The sequence below is a fragment of the Typopeltis vanoorti genome, chromosome 22 (genome assembly GCF_054136105.1).
Source record: "Typopeltis vanoorti isolate ZY-2024b chromosome 22, IOZ_Tvanoo_1.0, whole genome shotgun sequence".
Classification (NCBI taxonomy): Eukaryota; Metazoa; Arthropoda; class Arachnida; order Uropygi; family Thelyphonidae; genus Typopeltis; species Typopeltis vanoorti.
In genome coordinates this window covers 72,246,110-72,268,046 of record NC_143570.1, presented here as the reverse complement: position 1 = coordinate 72,268,046, position 21,937 = coordinate 72,246,110, and the positions used below count along the sequence as shown (strand labels likewise).

Here is a 21,937-nt window from a genome sequence, read left to right as displayed (position 1 = left end):
AGTTGGTAACTTTTATGTTGTCCATCCAACTATTTTGTGGTCTTCCTCTTCTACTCATTGCCTCAATCTTCTGCAACATAACTGCCTTTTCCAATGTTTCATCAGCTTGCATAATTGTCCAAAGTACATCAACTGTTTACATCATTGCCTCCAAGGAGCATTCCGTCTTTATACTCTCTAAAACCTTATTGGTCATTCTTGCAGTCAATGGGATTCTTAATAGTCTCCTCCGTACCCATAATTCAAATAAATCAAGCCGATTTCTATTGTTCTTCTTAATAATCCAGCTTTCACATCCATATATCACTACTGGAAATACCATTGCTTTGACAATTCTAAACTTTCATGGCATTTCTAATACCTCTGTCTTTCATAATTTTTGTCAGGTTTACATAGCTTTTTTTTCCCTATGATTATCCTTCTTTTAATTACATCTTCATATTTACTATCATTTCTGACTCTGGACCCCAGTATATCATTACTATCAGCAGTTTCTATTTTATCTCCCTCTATTATAAACTCATTTAAATTGCCAGAAGCCATCTCTTTTGGTTTGCTGATGTTTAAATTAAGCTCGGCTTTTTCTTTTTACTTTTCGCCTTTACCAATATAATCAACCACTCAAGATCTTCCTTAGTTTCTGCATATCTTAAATTATTTATTCTTTTGCCACCAATCTTAATTCCAGCTGGATCTTTGTCTAAGTTAGCCATTCTTATAATATATTCACTATACATATTAAAAAGATAGGATGATAGCATTCAACCCTGCCACACCTCCTTTTTCCACTCAAACACTGTCTGTTTCTCCAAAGACTGTTTTTACTGAGGCTTTTTGGTTGTTATACAGCTATCTTATCAAGATAATCAGAAGCTCAGTAATTCCCAGTGATTGTATTACAATTCACAGTCTGTTGTGATTCCCACAATCAAAAGCTTTCTTATAATCAATAAAACAGATGACTACTTCCTTCTGAAATTCTCTTTTTCTTTCCATCTAAAGTTTGCTATTTGGTGTCTAGTTTCTCCACCTCTCCTAAAGCCTGCCTGTCCTTGTGGCATCTCTCTATTCACACATAGCTCCAGCCTTTGTTGGATCACTTTCAGCATAACTTTATTTAAATGTGAAATTGAAGTGATGGTTTTACAATTCTCACAATATCTGCAATTTGATTTTTTTTGAAATTGGCAAGAATACTGATGCTTTCTGATCTCTAGGTTAGTATATTTTCTTCCAAACTTGTTGACAAATTTCAGTCAATATATTCACTACTTCATCCCCAGTTGCTCTCAATAATTCCACTGACCCTCCATCAGCTCCAGGATCGTTTCCTTTTGGCGCCTGTTCTATTGCTGATATCATTTCACTTTTCATTATCATGGGTCACTCAACAAATTCTCTCCTATTATTATTATTATCTACAATATTATTTCTTGTACAAATCCTCTACATACTCCTATCTTTTTTTTCACTGCTTCTTCTTCTGTCAGATATTTTCCCAAATTACTTTTTACAACTCCTAATCCAGGGATAAACTTCCCTGTAACATCATTTATTTTTCTAAATAGATCTCTTGTTTCTGCCTGTAATATTGCTTTTTTTTTCAATTTCCTTGCGCCTTTTTGTTTAGATATTTTTTTCCTTATCTTTTCAAGTCTGTCTCTGGAAATCTGCACTCAGATGTCTAACCCTTTCTTTCTTTATCTGGAGTTTCATTTTTCTTCTTTCTTCTGCTATTTGAATAGCTTCTTCTGACAACCATTTACATTTTTTTTCCTTACATTACTTAGTCTTCTTTGCTGTTTCTATGACTGTACATTTTGTTGTCACAATTAAAATTAGCACAGTATAAATGATAATAGCAAATAAACTAATAGTTACTGTATGATTTTCGGACAATAAATCCCAAAATCAGAGTGGTTTCTGTAGCACTTTTTAGTGTCAATGAAAATGAAAAATTCTAAAAATACTTTAAAACTATATAGTCAGTGAAGTGACCTATATGTCTGCTGAAAACATGTTTATGGAAGTACTAACTGATAATAAAAGATATGTTTATTTAGAATGCTGAAAAATGAAGTTCCATTCCAGTGCCATTTGACCCTTTTTTTTATATTTATATTATTTAAAATTCTGATACAAATTTAAATGAGCATTTTTTCTATTTTTATTAATTTTTACATTTTTTTGTATTTGTATTTTTTTGGACATTCTTAATAATAATTGATTTTGTTGTTTGAGAAATTAAAATTAAAATTTTAAAACATTAAAAATTTAAGAGATTATTAAAAGAAATACTCAATGACAAAACAAAAGTAGAAATTATCCAAGAAGAATTCTGTCATTAGCACATTTCAGTAATGGAGGTAGACAAAGCCTGTTGGGAATTTGAAATATGAAGAGGCAAATAAAGCAGATGATATTCAATCAGAAATGCTCAAATATGGATGTATAAAAATTTTACAGTGGCTGCACTGCATAATTCAGAAGCCCTCGTCAAAAGGCCCAATTCATGATGATTAGATGAGTATCTTAGAGGATCCAGTATAAAAAATAAAAATAAAATTGAATGTGAAATACGGAGAAATTTTCCTACTTCCTGTTATTTGATAAGATTTATCAAGCATATGTGAAAGGAGGCTAAAAGAAAATTGTGGAAGATAAACATGGAGGAAAACAACCTAGGTCTGGGCCAATATTAGGGAATTGTGATAGTAAGATTTTCACTTTAAGACAAAAGCAGAGAAATTGTGGGAATATTACAAAGATCTGTATTTAGTCTTCAAAAGTCAAATAAAAAGGTGACAAGAGAAATGTTGTTTAAAACACTACAATTATACATTTAACTGTAACATTATACAGAGCAATATTTGTTGAAAGTGAGCAAACAGAAATGAATGAGGTCAATCAGATGGTTTCGTGTAAAATAGGATGCAAGACCATGATGCATACTATTTGCATTATTATTCATCATCTATATCAGCATTTCCCAAATGTAGCTTATAGCCCAGTACTGGTCATTAATTTTTCCCCCCAACTGTTGAAGAAATGATTTTTTAAAAAAATATTAAATTAAACATCAGCAATGCATAACTATTTGCTTCTTCATTTAATAATAACACACACACACATACTGAGAACACACACTTCATCAAGGTCTATTATCTATCCAATATCAGGTACCAGTAAAAATTTTCAGATGTTTTACTGCTATTACATAACTATTTATTTATTTCAGCAAACTGATTAACACGCATGCATTCATCAGTGTACATAAATGAACATTATGAGCCACAAAATATTATGCAGAAAACATCAGACCTGGGTTAAGTATAGTTTAGGGAATAATCATCTATATGATCACATTAAGCCATTTACGCTTTGCAGACGACATAGTTATCTTTACTTCAACTGCATATGAATTACAGACTTGTATCCATGAACTTTGAATTGCTAGCAAAACAGCTGGACTAAAGATAAACCTAAAGAAGACCCAAGTTATGTTCCATAGCTATGTCCAACCAGAAATAATAAAAATCAATAATGATGAAATTAAACAAGTAGATCATTACATATACTTAGGACAACAGATATCAATGGAACAAAATACCATGGACAAAATTAAAAGACACACGATGCTTGTGTGGAAAACATTTGGAAAATTACATTCGATATTCAAAAGCCAACTACCATTATGTCTGCAAAGAAAAGTTTTTAACCAATGTATTCTTCCTAAATTCACATAGGACTGTGCAACATGGACAGTAAATGCAAAGGAAATTCAAAAATTAAGAACACAATTTAGTATGGAAAGAAGTATGCTTGGTATCACAAGACTGAATCACAAAAGGAATGTGATTCCTAAAGTCATAGGAAGAGTGACACGTCTGAAGCAGCAATGGGCTGGGCATATTGCTCGAAGACAAGATCAACGATGGACAAAAGAAGTACAGGATTGGATTCCTCGAGAGGAAAAACGACCACAACGCTGACCTAAATCAAGGTGGATCGATGATATCAGATTTGCAGGAGTGATATGGGAAAGGAGCCATGGACAGACAACTTTGGAGTAATCTTGGACAAAATTATCACATTTCGCCTCAAGGCCTTCATCCAACAGTGGATCGACAATGGCTGATATTGATGAAGATGATGATCACATTATGAAGGAAAGTGACATAGAACCTGATATCAAAATGAGAAATGCTCAACTCAGCTTTATGAAAAGAATTTTAAATTTCTACTAAATAAATCCATTGAAAGTCTTCATAACTCTAACTAAACTGAGTAATTCTTGCAATAAATATGATAAGGAAATCACGCAATGAAAAGTCAAAAGTCTTGAAAATAAGCAGGAACCTGAAAAACATCAACTGCATTCTCAATGGAGAATGCCATAGACAAGTGCCAGCATGATTGACCAAGTCATACCCGATCTTCAACTATAAGGTTCCAGGTTCAAATCCCACCTTGGACATGGATGTTTGTGACTGTTATTAGAGTTAGGGGAAGATGAATTTCACTGCCCAGTGTAAGAACAGTACAGAGCTTACTGAAAACCAAAAATGACTTGAAAAACTAGCCTGGCATGGCACTGATATACTACATGTTTATAGTCTTTCATGAGTAGGAAACACAAAAAAGTAAAACATTTCAGCTACTCAGGCACAATTTTTAGGAATGATGGCAAGTTAAATTTGTAAACAAGTAATACACTAAGCAAAGATGATATAGCAGAGAGCTATTTGAAGTGCATATGGAATAAAAGAGAAATTAACCAAAACACTCAACTAGCAAAGCAGTATACAGAGCATGGTATCTGTTGTATTCTTAAACCATTTTAGCATATGAATATGAGATTTGGGTTAAAAATAAAATAAGATTTAAAACTGGAGAAGACCAGAGACATGAGCGTTTTGAGGAATATCAGGGCAGTAAACAGATGGTATCAACATACTAGAGAACCGAGAAATAAATTAATTTGGAGCTAAGTTGTTGATCGAAAGCAAGTAATAATGCCAACTTAATCATGCAGTAATATCCTAGTATCCTGTAAACTCCACAATGAGTACATATCCAGAAGTTGAATTTGATTATTATACTATTGAATGCTTTCTCCTTTCAATATGATAATGATGCAGCAACTACTCCTGTTGCCAAATAGACTCCAGTTTTACAAGTGAATAATTATTTCAATAATGGAATTGGTTCAAAAGAGTAATTCATAACAATAATCAGCACCAATGTCTGCACTATCCTGATCTCACAAAAACATATGACATCACAACTATCAAACAAAACACTCTTTAAATAAGTGATATTTAAAATAATAAATTTTTAATTTTTTTTAAATAAATGTAATTTAAACTTTCTAAATAATAAATGTTGGCTTTCTAGACTAACATTCACAATTACTGCCTCAATGCAAATTTTCAGTCTTAAACAGAATCTGTGTACTCATTATGACTTACATTAATTTGAGAATGTGGTGCTATCAGAGATGATGATGAAGGAAGAGTTACTGCAGTAGAAGAATGTGTAGGCCGGAGAATCGGTGTTGCCATGGCTGATTTTGGAGCAGCACTGATGTTGGCCACTGCTGCAGGACCTGCAGGATATTTCAACAATATATTACAAAATAAACAAAATACAAAGCTTATTGTTATTTTTAACGGGTATCTCCATGGAGTCCAAAGGATCACGGGAGAACCAGAAAGATTATATTTTATATTAAATCTGAAAGCTACCTACAGGAAAAACATTACATATTATTTCTGTAAATAAGTTGGCAGCAGTTAACTGATAGGCAAAAAAGATGAATCATATTATCTCAAAGAGAGATATTTCTTCAAAACATACAAAAAGTTTCTCCTGAACTGAATAACTACAAAATAAACAGTTTTATTATTATTACTGCTCAGGAATCTCCACAGAATCCAAATGTTCTGGAGGCCCTTATTGTCCATACAATATGTATTAATCCTAATACCTATCCCAACAGCATCCTTAAATTCATTCAATGACGAAGCACTCACAACAGACTCTGGCCATCCATTCCACTCACCAACAAAAATTCTAGCTCTGATATCCTTACTAACCACTTCTTCTTACACACACACACTTACTCAATTTCCAGGTGCTGAAAAACTTTCTTTGAATCAATTCTATAAAATCATTTAACTAACATTTGCCGGCCTGGTTGCCGAGTGGTTAGCATATCCGCTCTCCAGCCAAAAGGCTGCGGGTTCAAATCCCGCATTGGGCTTGGATGTTTGTGATTGTCTGTGAAAATAATAGTGGTGAGTAGTAGTTGCCATTGGTGTATATGTGGTGGACTGTGGGTCGTGGAGATAGAGAGTTGTAGAGTAGCTGCCCTCCCTCGATGAGTCTTTGGACTCCCTGGAGGTGTCAAGTAATAATAATAATAATAATAACATAAATGTTTCTATCATACCCCACTCTTTTTTGCCTATCAATCAATTTTCACAACCCACAAAGCCTCAATCTATCTTCATAGATAGATTGAGGCCCCCATTCACCTCCAGATCCTCTGCATGTGCTTCATCACCAAGAAATCCCAAATAACCATACCTATACACAATAATCCACATGTGGAGCACATTCAAGCCTTATGAAAAGCAATGATTACTTCCTTCTCTTGCTGGCTAGTGTGTTACTCAATAACACAAGTAATCCTATGAGCTACCTTTACTACCTTTGTAATATGCCCTCTGAACTCACTGTCTGCACCTCTCCCAAGTATCATGCTTCATCAATTTCCTGGAGTTCAATTCCATCACTATGACACAGAATTAGTAATCAAAAGTAAACATACGACTAGCAAAGTGCTGTAGGGCTCTGTGCCTGGACCATTGCTATTTACCATATTTTTTTGCTTTACAAGATGCATTGTTGTATTGTGGACGCATCACATTTTCCATGTTGAGTTTTTGGGAAAAAAATATTCTTCACAGTATAAGACACATGAATTATGCATCACTTTTTTCATGTAAATATATTTTTTAATTAAAATTTTAATACATGTATTATCTGCTTATTATATAAAAAAATTATTCTTAAAAAAATCAGCAAATCATTAAAAAATCTAACATATAATATATATATATATATATATATATATATATAAACAAAATAATTTTCATAAATTTCATTAATCTTCTTTTCAAATCTTTATTCATCTTCACTAACTTCATCAGAAACCGAGTTATCACTGTCTCGAAATAATAAGTCATTCATCCTTTGTACCGTCAAGAGAATTATTACTAATGCCACACTTGTGATTAGGATGCATTCTATGAGCCAAATGCATCTTATAAATCAGCGTATCTTCTACTCTGCTGTGTTTTTTATGTATGCGCAGTTACGGTGTGTCATCACTTGTCAGTAATGCGTGATAAGTTTTTATAATTTAGGATTTCATTTTATTCCATGAACTCTTTATCCATTTGCACACCGGCAAAATTGTGGCCATCTTTCTCCTACCTGTATACACATTTATTCAAAATTTGGAGATTGCATCCAATTGACCCATTACCCCCTCATAAATCCTTTAGATGTATCAATAAATAAACCATTTAAAGGTTGAAGCACAGAGCTGAGTCTTCCTGGGATTACAGCTATTTTTGTGTTCATTTTGCAAAGTTCATTCTTAACAGCTTCAGTTTTATGGCATCTAAACTTACCCCATACTAACAAGGCAGGTTTCTGACGTAAACTGCCAGGACACACCTTTTTTTTTTTTTTATCCATAACTTCATCCCTTCCTCATCATCCATCTGCATAGTATGACAAAACAACAGTATAGTGGGTTTTTTCGTGACCAGAAGTTTTAACAATATATATTTTTTTTTTACCTTTGGAGTCAACAGTCTTGTTCGAGGGCACATCAAAAGTCAGAAACAGCACTTCATCCATATTAGGTATCTGTGAAAGTTGCATTTTCCAACTAACAATGATATTATCTTTTAGCGACTTGTGAGTTTCTTTGTGAAAGTTAGAAATTATGGTGTTAAATGTTCGAGTCTTTGTGCAACAATGACACAATGTGAATATTGAGTGTTGTTGTGTCCCATTTTATGATTATTATTCTATTTAGAGAAATTCTGCTTATCTATATTCAACTTTTATCTATGTACGAGATATCACCCCCAAATACAAATATTTAAGCTATTTCTCCCCTTAGTGTCCCTAATATTTATATTATACTGCGCCTTTTAAGACATTTAGTTTAAGATATTAAATACAAAAACAAGGAGCAATCGCAAAAATATGTCTGAATGTGAAACAATATTGCAGTCATGACACTTTATCTTGTTACTCATTTAAATATTCTCTCCTCCCGCGTGATTAGGTTCATACGTTTTCAAGTGGTGCATTGGGCAGCAATTTCAGACAACTGTTTTATCAATGAATAAAGGTTTATTAAACTCATTAGCATGGTACAATTCAATTTCTAATATAATTCAATTCAATACTACGAAAACATTTACAAAATAACATTAGCTTATCACAAGTAATTTGGCTATGATCCTATATAGGTATTGCGATCATGCCACCATAACAAATTCAACTCATACAATCACATGTATAATCCCAGATCTAATTAACACATTAGTTAACCCTATATTAGTATGAATACGCTATATGCCGTAGCACCTGGACATATGTGATCAACTCACTCTATTTAACTATCTAAAACTATGTAGATTAAATTATCCTTTCACACTGTGTTAACACATAACTTTGACATTTAAAACTTTCCTATAAGTTACAATACACATGCATAAATCTCAGGACACATAATTACTTATATAATATTAATATTAACAAGCATACTCTCATTATAATCAGTCATGTACTAAAGTCCTAGTATAATTTTCCTTAGTCTCTTCAACAGTTCAGCAATAGAATAATGATTACAATTACAGACGATTTTCAGTTAACACGAGATTTTTACAGTACCTTTTTCTCTTGAGTTTTCTATGTTGGCCTCTACCTTTTTCCGATTATACTATCCTGGTATGATCTCTCTCATAATCTGTTACTCCTAAGTTCTTTTGGCATTAAACTGTGCTTACACGATACTAACTTTTTGTTCTTGAATTAAGGACACACTTTAGAATCATCTATACCATGGCTGTGAAACTCACCACATGGACACCGACTTCTTTACAGATTTCCTTTTCTCGTAGTTGTCACTGGATGATGAAACACATGGATAATACCTTCTTTCCTTTAGCTAAATGGCATTCCTCATTTCTTACCATAGGAAATACGGAATCGAAATCCCGCTCACTACTTGTTCCCTTGTTGTGTCGGACGAAGATATAACTCCAACCCCGCCACTCAGGAAAACCGCGTGAAAACCTATACGAAGGAGCTCGCGAAGAAACTATCTGGGAAAAAGCCTCGTGGGGGGGTGGGGGGGCACCTTCTTTAATTTCTCTTCTCCGCCCCTTACTGGATTCGACTTCACCGACCAATTAGGGTGGCGTTTTCTGCCAAACATCCTGCGGTCGGTGAGCATGCGACTGACACGTGACAATGTCTCAATCCGGGAATTGACCCCGCGCGATAGTCTATTGTTTTCTTTTGCTAGCCTCTAAATTAATCCCCCTTCCAAAATTTTCTAAGAATTTACTTAATATTTTAATCTCTAGCCTCTCACATACAATTTCTTATGACTAATCCTTTCTGTCTTACTTAGCTAATTTTTTTTTTCATATCACAGCTGTAATATATTCCTTCTTTTATTAGTTAGTTCAACAAACACTTTTTTTGTTATATATTTCACTTGGATGCAAGAATATTTTTCTTTCTTTAAATAATTTATCTATCAGCTTTTATACAGGGATTTTATTTTATTTTCTCTTCATATTACACCATGATAACTGAAAATTCCACATAGTGAAGATATCAGGGTGTAACAGTGTGTTTGTGTTGTCAGAGGGATGGGTACATTTATACCACAATGCTGATAGTTGAGCAGGTCAAGTTTAGCTTCCAGAGTTCTAATTTTACAGGAGAAAGTTTCTTCAATAGTGTCGAGATGTTGCTTGGTGCTGTCCTATGTGTTTGTGTTTATGTGTATGTACTGTGTGTGTGTGTGTGTGTGATTAAGAGAGACAACGAACAGAAGGCTGGTTGAGGTTGATGAGCAGTTTGTGTGCCAATTGCACCTTTTGCATGTAGCATAAGCTAGTACAAGTGTTTCTTATCAGTTTTGCATACAAGAAAGAAGCATGCAAAACATGATCTGGAGACTAAGAATTTCCTCTATTTGATGTACAGCATCGAATAGAGGAAATTCTTATTAATGCTGTACATCAAAATGTACAGCAATAAAACAATTATGCAGTTTGCAAGACAAACATGGCAATGCATCAGGTAGCATTTCGACCCCAGCATGTGCATATTTCTACTGTCACTTAATTTTGCCTATAGAAAATAAAAGTACAGTGGCATGATGGGAGGGAGCAGTATAAAACCATAGTACATGAATAACATTAACTTCTTATCATAAGCCCATCATCACACACTAATGTCCTATTTCATCACCATGAAAATTCACATGTATAACAATAACACAGACTTGAAAACATCCCCAAAAGCAACATCAACAAACATAATAAATAAGTCAATAATTCAAAATAATTTTGAAAAAATAAGTAAACGAAATCATTACAATCGTAAAAATGGTGCATTTCCCAACAGCTTGGGCCTAGAACTATTTTAGTATACGTACTCAGACCTAATTTGCAATTAAAATAGTCCAAATAAAATGAGACTAAAATATTTTAATGGTGATTCTGAATACAAAATTTCATTAAATTCCATCAAGGCAGATATGAATTATTTTCATTCCGAACTAAATGAGTTGTTTTTAATGGCACTTATGCATAGCAATGATTATTAGACACAAATATTCATGAGAATAATAAAGAATATTAATTTTATCATAGCAAATATTTTAGCCTGATATTAATGGACATTTATCAGTGCATCAGCATAATCACAAGGTGAAGCTAAAACAAAGAACATTAATTACACAGCTACATGCTGGGGTGACACTATATGCATGATTACAAAATAAAATGAGATTGTAATTACAGCTAACACTAAAATTAAAATAATTAACTTTAAAACCAAATAAAATAACAAAATTTAGATAAATAAATAGATAAATAAATAGCAGACTGGAAGTGTCTAATTATAAGCCAGTTTGTGTGTCATCAGTAGTTAGCAAGATCTTGGAGAAAGTAGTGAAGGACCATATACAGCATTGGGCAGATGAGGGTAATGTTATCTGTGAGAGTCAACATGGATTTGTGAAGAGGGCGGTCTTGTTTTAGCAATATGCTAGTCTTTTATGATAAAGTTACAAGATCATTAGATGAGGGAAAGGCATATACTGCCATTTTCTTAGACTTAGCGAAGGCATTTGACAGAGTGCCACATGATAAGCTGATATTCAAGTTGCAGCACATGGGTCTGGATGTCAGATTGGTCAACTGGATTCAGGATTGGCTGGCTGATAGATATCAGAGAGTTGTGTATGGTGGGGCAATTTCAAGGAAGCAGAGGCTCAGTACTGGGACCTATATTGTTTAACCCTTATATTAATGACATTGTCAGTGGATTGCAAGGGGATATTCAGTTGTTTGCGGATGATGCGAAGCTGGGAAGGATTATTAGTAATAGTGCAGAAGCGGCAGCCCTGCAAGAGGATTTGAATAAGCTAGATAGATGGACAAATGAATTGGGGAGTGTCGTGCAGTAAAATGTAAGGTCTTGAGGTTTGGGAAACATCGATGGGACACTGCATACTCTATAGGAGGAGTTATACTGGAGGAAGTAGGGGAAACAAGAGATCTAGGGTTGATGATTGATAGAAACCTGAAATTTAGAGGCCATATTGCAAAGGTGGTGAAGGTAACACAGAGGACTGCTGCAATAATGAGAAGGACGATGACCTGCAGAGATAAAACAGTTATCATTCCGTTGTATAAGACCCTGATCAGACCACAGACTACTGTTCTCAGATTTGGTTTCCAGGATTTGAAGGGGATAAATTAACTGTGGAAAGCGTACAAAGGCGGATAACAAAGATGGTTTCAGGACTGTACAATGATAGTTATGAGGATCGACTGAGGGAATGTGGACTGCAGAGTTTGATGGATAGAAGAAGGAGAAGTGATATGATTGAGACTTTTAAACTGTTGAGAGGTGGTTACAGGGTTGACACTGGGGAGTCTTTCGTTTGGTTGAATAACAAGGAGTGATGACAAGAGGCCATCCCTGGAAGTTACGAAAGGAATCTGTGAGCAAGAGGGTGAGGAATGGTTTCTTTGCATGGAGGGTGGTTGAACCATGGAATGCATTGCCTGATGGAGTGGTGAGAGCAAGAATGGTCAATGAGTTTAAAGAGTGGTATGATAGACTTTGTGTTTCTCAGGGGGGACCTCCCCTCGATAAGTCTTGATAGACTTTGTGTTTCTTAGGAAGGACCTTCCGCGATGAGTCTTTTGACTCCATGGAGGCCGGAATAATAATAATAATAAATAAAATGATTGAATGACATGGCATTACACATACATGAGGGGGGATGAATAAGGAAGGGAAGCATGATATTAGTTTATGAGGATAAAACTCTCTCCCAAATCTTGGCAATGAATAGAGTTATTCCAATTTAAGACTTAATTTTTTAAAGTTATTAACAACACCAAACAATTTAATCAAAAGATGTTTAATTATTTTGCTGAATTTCAAATCAGCATCATCAGAGCACAACACACTTGTACACGTCACAGTAAATAAAACAATAAAATTGCAGTGTACAAAAGATCTAAAGTCCTATTTATGGTGCCCTTTAATGTTGAAAAAAAAAATCATTACAGTTACTATGTAGGAGTTGCTCTTAGGATGACAGTCTCCCAAATTTTTGGCAAATTAATGCAACCATACTTGTTCAGGTTAGGAGAATTCTTCAAAGCCATTGCTGACTCAAAAAATAATCTTTCAGATCTGTAACAACTCCTAAATAGCACATTTGTTTGCTTCCATCTAATCCTGTATGAAGGAGTATCCAAAGCATAGTCTGCTAGTAATAGTAGCGAATGCGTTTTTTATGTTCTTCCAGGCAGATGTTAACTGATCTTCATGTTTGTCCATAGTAGGCCAAGTCACAGGGAACTTCATACACTCCTGGGTGTGCTAAAGGGTAAAATTTATCCTTAGGCGAGGGGATCAGAGTTGCTAGTTTTACATGAGGTTTGAAAGTGGTGCGAAGGCCATGTTTCATCAGTACTTTGGCTATCTTTTCTGATGTACCTCTGACATAGGGAATAGAGATGGTCATGTTGTGTTCTTGTGTATTAGGGGAGGGAGGAGTAATGGGGCTGTGTAGTATACTTTGGCTATCTTTTCTGATGTACCTCTGACATAGGGAATAGAGATGGTCATGTTGTGTTCTTGTGTATTAGGGGAGGGAGGAGTAATGGGGCTGTGTAGTATTTTATCTATTTTATTATCTATTTTATTAAAATAGATAAAATACTACACAGCCCCATTACTCCTCCCTCCCCTAATACACAAGAACACAACATGACCATCTCTATTCCCTATGTCAGAAGTACATCAGAAAAGAAAGCCAAAGTACTGATGAAACATGGCCTTCGCACAATGATTTTTTTTTCCAACATTAGAGGGCACCATAAACAGGACTTTATCTTTTGTACACTGCAATTTTATTGCAGTGTACAAAAGTGTACTTACTCCCTGTCGTGTGTGCAAGTGTGTTGTGCTCTGATGATGCTGATTTGAAATTCAGCAAAATATAAGCAGTTAATTAAACATCTATTGATTAAATTGTTTGGTGTTGTTAATACCGTTAAAAACTAAAGTCATGAATAACCGTCAACACCTAAGCTTATCTGTTAAATATTCCAATTTAAGTTTGGGCAGAGTAGAAGTGCTTCAGCAATCTCCTTAAATAATGGCTGAAACTTAAACTGGCACTGATGTAAAAGGCAAGTACTAGACTAGAGGATATTCTGATTAGTGTCCACACCATGCTGGGCAAGGCCCGATTTTTTCCTGCTTATGGTTGTTGATATAAGATAGATGTTCTTCTGGTCATTTTTCAACTGAACATTCTGTTTGTCCAGAGTACGAGCAGAGGCACTCACAATGAACCTGGTAAACACCAAGGAGGCAGGGAGGGAGGGAAGTGAGGCTGTTATCATTCTCAGATGGTATAGAGAAGAATGTAGGGACTAAACTATCTTTTCAGGATCTCTGCAATTTTCTCTGAGATGCCCATGATGTATGGGATAAGGATTTGCTGTACAGGCTCGGAGTTCTTAGGGATAAGCTTGTAAGTGTCCAGGATGCATTTAAACTTGCTAGAGGTGAAGCTATTCTGTAGCATGATACACAAGGATCTCCAACACTGGATGGTGTTGGGGATCCTCAGAATTGGAGCAAGTGACATGCTGCATTGAGCAAAGATTTGATGATGGCTATTTTTTAAGGTGGACAGTGAGCTCAGTATTGTTGTGTGTGGCCTGTGAAGGTAGGTTTATGATGAACAGATGTGAGTATTCCAGATGCAGTATGGGAAAGGAAGATATCCAGGAAGGCTAATGCTCCATCCTTTACTTTTTCCATGCTGAAGTTGATACGTAAGCAGGCTGTTGATTTTGGTTAAAATAGTCATTAGAGATGCTTCCGATTCTGGCCAGAGGGCAAACACATCATCCATGAAGCATACCTCAAAGGAAGGTTAAGGTTGAATTGAGGAGAACAGAGATTCTTCAAGATGTTCCAAGCAGAAACTGGCCAGTGCAAGTGAAAAAGGAATATTTAAAATAGTACTGTACCTATGGGGCTTTGGTCAGGACTGAGTTTTTCGTTTTTATGGTGAGTGAGTGAGTGAGTGTCTACTCTATTATTATTAATGTTATCATTATCATTTCAAATAATTGTGTCCATAAAAGCATAATTATAATAGGGGATCGACTAATCTTAAATGCATTTAATTTTTTGAATTCGTTCAAAAAAAGAGATTTATTGTACAGCAATATGTAATCCAGAAAACATATTGCAGAATTTTTTTTGAAAAAAAAAAAAGAAAAAAAAGAAAAAGAAAAAACCTGCTGATTTTCTGGATAAAGTAAAAAAAAAGTTTCAATAGAATAACGATTTATTGAACAGTTTCGATAATGAATCACTTTTCACCAACATACGTGTGTAGAAGACGCACTACCCACAAGAAATACTTTTCGTATTTCTTGTGTGCCCTCTTCATGTGAATTTATATATATCTTTACCAGGTAATATGATCATCAAATTCCTCACATATGTACTCTTAGGGTACATAGTGTGCAGGATATTATGATGGTATTACATTAAAATTTACAAACAATTTTTCTTCAAATTAATCTATTATCTGGCAGGACTGAAATTTTCAGATCTTATATTTCAGTCTTCTAGGCCAACGCTTCTCAAACTGTGGGCCACGGCCCCCTTGGAGGCCGTACGTTTTGTTGAGGGGGGCCGTGAAATAATGAAAACAAATCGAAAATCTTTTAAGACTAAGTAGTTTTTTTTATCTTAAAAGAAACGTATTTAATTTTTATTATTTATTGTTTCTTGGTGCGGGTTCACAAATTTTGCTTCCTCTGTATTTCGGCGCTTAATGAATATTAGTAAATATATGCTTATTCATATAAGTTTAATTTCAAAGCAGAAATCTAAGAATTGCAGTTTCAAATATTTCACTTGATATTGACCTTTTGTGTAGCAGTACTGAAACACATCCATCACATTAAATTATTATTAAACTTCTTTGAGGTTTTTAATTCTTTCTTTATTACTAAGCGTTTTACGTTTCTTGTGCTCGTACTGCAAATGCAATAACAATATATCTATCTATATAAAAATATGAGATAATGTGCCATGTCAAATGTGTATGTAAGATGCTAAAAATGTAATATTTGCATTTGATTTTTGCAATATTCGCTGTGTATGTTTTGTATTGAATATAAATATTATAATAATATGTCTATATTATGATTTTTTTTCGAGGGGGGCCGTGAAATATTTTAATTTTTCGAAAGGGGACCCTGACATCCAGAAGTTTGGGAAGCACTGTTCTAGGCACTTCATACTGTATAAATCCACCTAGATATTAGTTTTCCTGTGAGTCTTTTTTTCTTGCCATCCTAGGAAAAAAACACTTGTTTGCTAATCTTTCCTTTCCAATTCTCTTTTAGTGACAATACCACTGAAAATTAATTTTGCTCATACATCCTTGAATGCTATAATAAAAAAAATAATAAAATAAAATAAATAAAAATCAAGCTCTTTGCTAATACATGTATCCCTTGCTTAACGCGGGATTTGATTAACGTGCCGAAATTAATTGCGGCAATCCCTTGATATACGCAGCAAGAATTTTGATTAACGCGCCTTTAACCCTGCAGAGCTCTCAGCTGATCTGACAGATACATGCAAAATGTTTAATATAAACATTCTTACACAATTCAGTGTATACCTTGGAGGTCATGAGTAGCTGTGCATTCATGTTACAAGTGATATTCCACACTGTTTTTTGCTGTCAGTTTGGTTTAACACATGTCATGTAAAGGTTTGCGATATTTGACAGTAAATTGTATCTGAGAGATACAGTGACCTCCGATGTCAGTATAGTATGGTTTAGTGTTTTTTTTTTTTTTTAAATTCTTTGTTCAATAATTTCTAGATTGTAACTGAAAATAAATAAACCATCAATCATATATTACTGAAATAGAGAGCCAAAGGCATATTTATCATACATGTCCTCTAGGAGATGTGCTTTACATTATGGAAAATACTAAGCAAAGTGATCTGGAGCTTACTCCACCTTTAATACGAGTTGCACATAAGGTTGCTTATGCTTGCATCCGCCAAAACTTTTAGTTTCTATATATTCGACACGGAACTCTTGTAGTTTCTATGTTCGGTCGTAAAATAATGTTGGATTCAATATCCACTTAATTTGTATCATCATGAATTATATTTGCAGTGTTTTTTCTTTATGTTTTATTGCTTGTTTGCCGAGGTCTGGAGAGTCATTTTGCTTGTTTTAATAGAATTTATGCCGATAAGAAAAAAACTAAAACTGTCCAAATGACTCTTGATAACTTCTTTTGATAAAAAAATTGCAGTAAATAATGTAGGTAGAAGCATTTATTAAACATTTACATTGCATTCATTTTTTATCTTTCCTAAAAGAGTACCATATAAAACGAATTATTAATATAGTGATCGATCATGGATGAATTGTAATTTTTACCATTGATCATTAGATTTGATTAATGCGATTTTAATATACGCGGTAACATCGAGGGATTAATTAACTGCGTTAAACGAGGGGTACTGTATTTTTGTTTTTAATATGATTCTGCCATTTATTTCATTTTTTTGCTGCTCTAAATTATCTCATGACTCTCTGTGGTCTCTAGTCTTTGATGAACTATTTTATTTCTAATCTATCTTTTGGATCCATAAGTTAAAACTGGTTTGAACACTGTCTTGTATGTATCTATTATAGTTTAGCATGTTGACTGTTTCTCTCCTTATTCCATATAAATTTATTCAGTTGACCTACTACCATAACAGCTTTCCTAATTCTGTTATTTCCATAATTAATTTGCTATCTTCACTAAAAATTGTATAAATCTGTAGAACAAGTAAAATGAAATATTTTACTTGTTCTACAGATTCTCCATTCAGGACGCAGTTGATGTTTTCAATGTTCTTGATTATCTTCACTTTTTTTGTTTGTTTTGCTTTCCATGTTACTGCTAATTTGCACAACAAATCAGTAGTAACTGCCGGCCGAGTGGGTAGCGTATCCGCTCTCCAGCCAAAAGGCTGCAGATTCGAATCCCGCCATGGGCATGGATGTTTGTGATTGTGGAAATACTAGTGGTGGGCGGTAGATGCCGTTGGTGTAGTTGCGGTTAGCTGTGAAGACAGAGTTGTAGAGTAGGTGGCCTCCCTTGATGAGTTCTTGGACTCCCTGGAGGTGTCACGTAATAATAATTAGAACAGTTATTAAATTTAGTTAGAGAAACCTAAAGTTTTGTACTTGATTTATTTACAAGCATAATATCATCTGCATAAAGTAAAGAGCTGACATTAATATTTCCAAATTTGATACTAATTCGATCATGGATGAATTGTAATTTTTACCATTGATCATTAGATTTGATTAATGCGATTTTTGCTTCATAATGTGAGCCATTGAATAACAGGGAAGATAATGTGCTCCCTTGTCTTGCACATGATTTATCATCAAACCATCTTCCTTTCATTCAGTCAGAATAAATGATAAATAGCACTCACTATATTGATTTATGGAGTCAACTACGGTTTGAGATAAAAACTTTAATGTTAAAATTCTACTTTCGACCTTTACATTAACGTCATCTTCTGGAATACACACACAAACTAACTACTACTTCACCACAATTAGCAACATACATAGTAAGCTATATCAAGTCTAACACTACATAATCTGCCAAGCCTGAACTCTTACGGTACAAAATATAAATAAATAATAATAATAGAATTAAATAGAATAATAAATGTTTAAAAAATTCAAATAAGAAATATTAATTAATTACATCGGCCAATCAGAATATTCTTATTTAGAATATATGGTTCTTAAATGTTGCTTTTAGTCTAGATGTCAATCATTAGTATGGTCCTTCCTTAAGCACGTGTGAGTGCATATATTCTTAAGTGTGTTTACAAAAGTCTTGGCTCATAGGCTTTGTATGACTCTAGACCTAGCACAACCAAAAGAATAGGCAGGCTTTCGAAGGGGCTTTAGTACAATGGACCACATTTTAGTTGTACAACAGATTATTGAACGGTGTAATGAATATCAGTGACCATTATGTCTTGGTTTTATTGATTATGAGAAAGCCTTTGATTCAGTAAAAATTTATGCAATACTTAAAGCATTACAAAACCAACAAGTGGAAAAGCAATACATCAGGACCATCAGAAAATATGCCAATGCCACAGCAGCTATACTGATGATGGTATATTGGTACAGCATTAATGATGGTACAGAAGCAATTCATTTCAATATAAACATCTCTACTGTGGAAATACAGAGGTATAAGACAGGGTGACATAATATCTTAAAAAATTATTCGCAGCATGCCTAGAAGAAATATTCAAACTTCTTGATGGGGAAGAGAAAGATCTGGAGATAAACAGATAATAATTAAGCCATTTATGCTTTGCAGATTACAGTTATCTTTACTTCAATTGTGCATGAATTACAGACATGAATCCATGAACAACTCCAAATTGCTAACAAAACAGCAGAACTAAAGATAAACCTAAAGACGACCCAAGTTATGTTCAATAGCTAAGTCCAGGCATATTGCTCAAAGACAAGATCAACAATGGACAAAAGAAGTAATAGATTGGATTCCACAAAAGGAAAAATGACCATGATGCTGACCTAAATCATGGTGGATTGATATCAGATTTGCAGGAGTGACATGGAGAAAAGAGAGCCATGGACAGAGAGTTTTGAAGTCACACTTCATCACCACTAATGATGATGAAGTGTGTATATATAAACTAAAAGGTATTAGGATATTCTGTTGGCTTTTTCATTTTCCATTATCTGATTTTCATTTTTTTTTTCTATTTTTCTTGTAGATCAGTGTAAGAAATTTTTAAATTAAAGATGACAAGAAATTATTGTTTAATCCTTTATCCAGTGTAAGCAAACAAAGTTTGTGTGAAATATCATCACGACTAGGTATTTTTAGCCTGTCATTTTTGTATAAATTTGGTTGTTTTATGAATGTTTCACATTCTTCTTTGTGCCCTATGTTGCTAATAATAATAATTACTATTAACCATGTAACCCTCCAACTACACTGAACCACCACTACCATCATCTGCACCAATGCCATCCACTGTCTACCAACCACCACTAGTATTTTTTGTCTGTAAAAATTGAGTGTGTTCTGAAGGCCGATTTGTCTGTATGCAGGAATAAAAAAAAACTAAATTTCTGGGAGAAATTTACTACCTCTATATGAGATCAACTACCTCACCTTCAATTGGAAAAAAAAACCATATCAAGATCCCTCCCATCATGACGAGAATCGAACTTAGGCCTTTTCCAATCAAAGAGTGCAACGGACCATCGTTCTTCAATTATGCTATGGAGGTACTAGTTCTTTCTTTAATAATTCTTTCAAGGATTTCCCATGTGTATGGATTAAATAAATCTGATAGCTTTTGTAGTAAGTTTTTCCCCCTTCAAAATTTGGCACACTACAGCAACAAAAACCACAGTCAATCAGTGATGTACAAAATCGATTAAGTCATGAACTGATAAAGCCATAATCTTAACGAAGGAAAGTGTTTGCTACATAACAAAGACTTAAATTTTGCAGTTATTCCTTGAACTGCTAACAAATTAGGCATGTTATATCGAAAAAGGTTTAAAATGCCTAAACTACCATGCAGTTACTGCTTGTTTTACGTAACTATATTTCAAAGTAAATACTCCAGACTACCAGAGTATCTTCAGTTTGCATATTACCATTATCATCTTTGATTCCTTTACATTACTCTTTTCTATTTCAACAGCCTCTAGAATACTTTGCTCCCTTCCTGATGTTTATCTTCTATGTCCTTACCAAAGGTTTCCTCATATAGCTAGTTTTACACATTATTTCATTTTTCTCTTCATTCTCTTAGAGAACATGCCAACATTACTTGACAGGAACTGTTCATACTCTTTCTTTCAGCAGTTTCCTCTCTGCTTCTTTTTTTAAGATGCCCAAGTTTCTACCTCGTGGAGAAGTATCTCCACCCTGATGCGATAAGGAGGCTTGTGCACACTAATGACCTCAAGAACTATGCCAGCAGTAGCTAGGTTATTGGTAGGGCTTCCCTAGCTGGCAAGGTTGAGAGGTAGGAGCCAAACCAAGAGAGATACTCTGGTCCTCCAAGGTTGGGAGTTTTGCATAAGGCTAGTTACCTCAACCAAGTACAAAAATTCTATAAATCAGACAATGGAAAATTCATCGGACCAAAGAAAAAAAAAGTTAAACGATTAGAAATCTTCGACATTTTAAGAGTAGCCACATGGAATGAGCAAAGCATAACAACAAAGGAATTAGAATTAATAAAACAATTAAAAACTAAAAATATTAATATAGCCATTATAACAGAAACAAAAAAAAAAAAGAAATTAAAAGGAACAAAACATATAGATGGTTTTACTATGCTATATAGTGGGGTGAACCAACATATCAGAGCTTCTAGTGGTGTGGCCATTTTAATCGATAATAAATGGAAAAATAGAATATGAAAGTACAATTTTGTAAATGATTGAATTATAACAGTCACATTAAAAACAAATAGAAGCTGCTTAAATATGAGAGGAGTATAAGCCCCCTGAAGAAGGTAGAAAAGATGATTCCAAACAATTTTACAAGGAACTACAAAAATAGTTAAATGTAATAAAAAAGACTATATATTAACAGTAGATTTTAATGCTAGAGATGGAAATAATTCAATCCGAAATGTTTTCGGAAAATATGGAGAAATTTGTATGAACAGCAATGGTCAAGAACTATTAGACTTCTGTACTTTTCATAAAAATCAATAATTTTAAAATAACCAATACTTTTTTCAATAGTTTCTACATTTGGCTTTGAAATAATGCTGGATTTATATAATTTTGCATCGCCGAAAAGCCTTTAGGCTCTTTCTTTTAGTAAATTGCAAAAAATCTACTCTCAGAAGAACAAAATGGTTTCAGATATGGAAAATCATGTATAGACAATATTCATGTGCTAAAACAAATTATTGAAAAAAAGACAAG

At 34.0% G+C, this 21,937-nt stretch overlaps 1 protein-coding gene across 4 annotated transcripts in view; it reads right to left on the bottom strand.

Annotated features, from left to right (window-relative positions):
- The window catches only part of Sap130 (Sin3A-associated protein 130), a 474,798-nt gene that overhangs the window by 401,536 nt on the left and 51,325 nt on the right, over positions 1-21,937 (bottom strand). For all 4 annotated transcript variants that reach the window (XM_090411834.1, XM_090411836.1, XM_090411835.1 and 1 more), the window contains exon 3: positions 5,472-5,608. In XM_090411834.1, the coding sequence (XP_090267960.1) occupies positions 5,472-5,608 (137 nt within the window). The remainder of the gene's footprint in view (positions 1-5,471; positions 5,609-21,937) is intronic.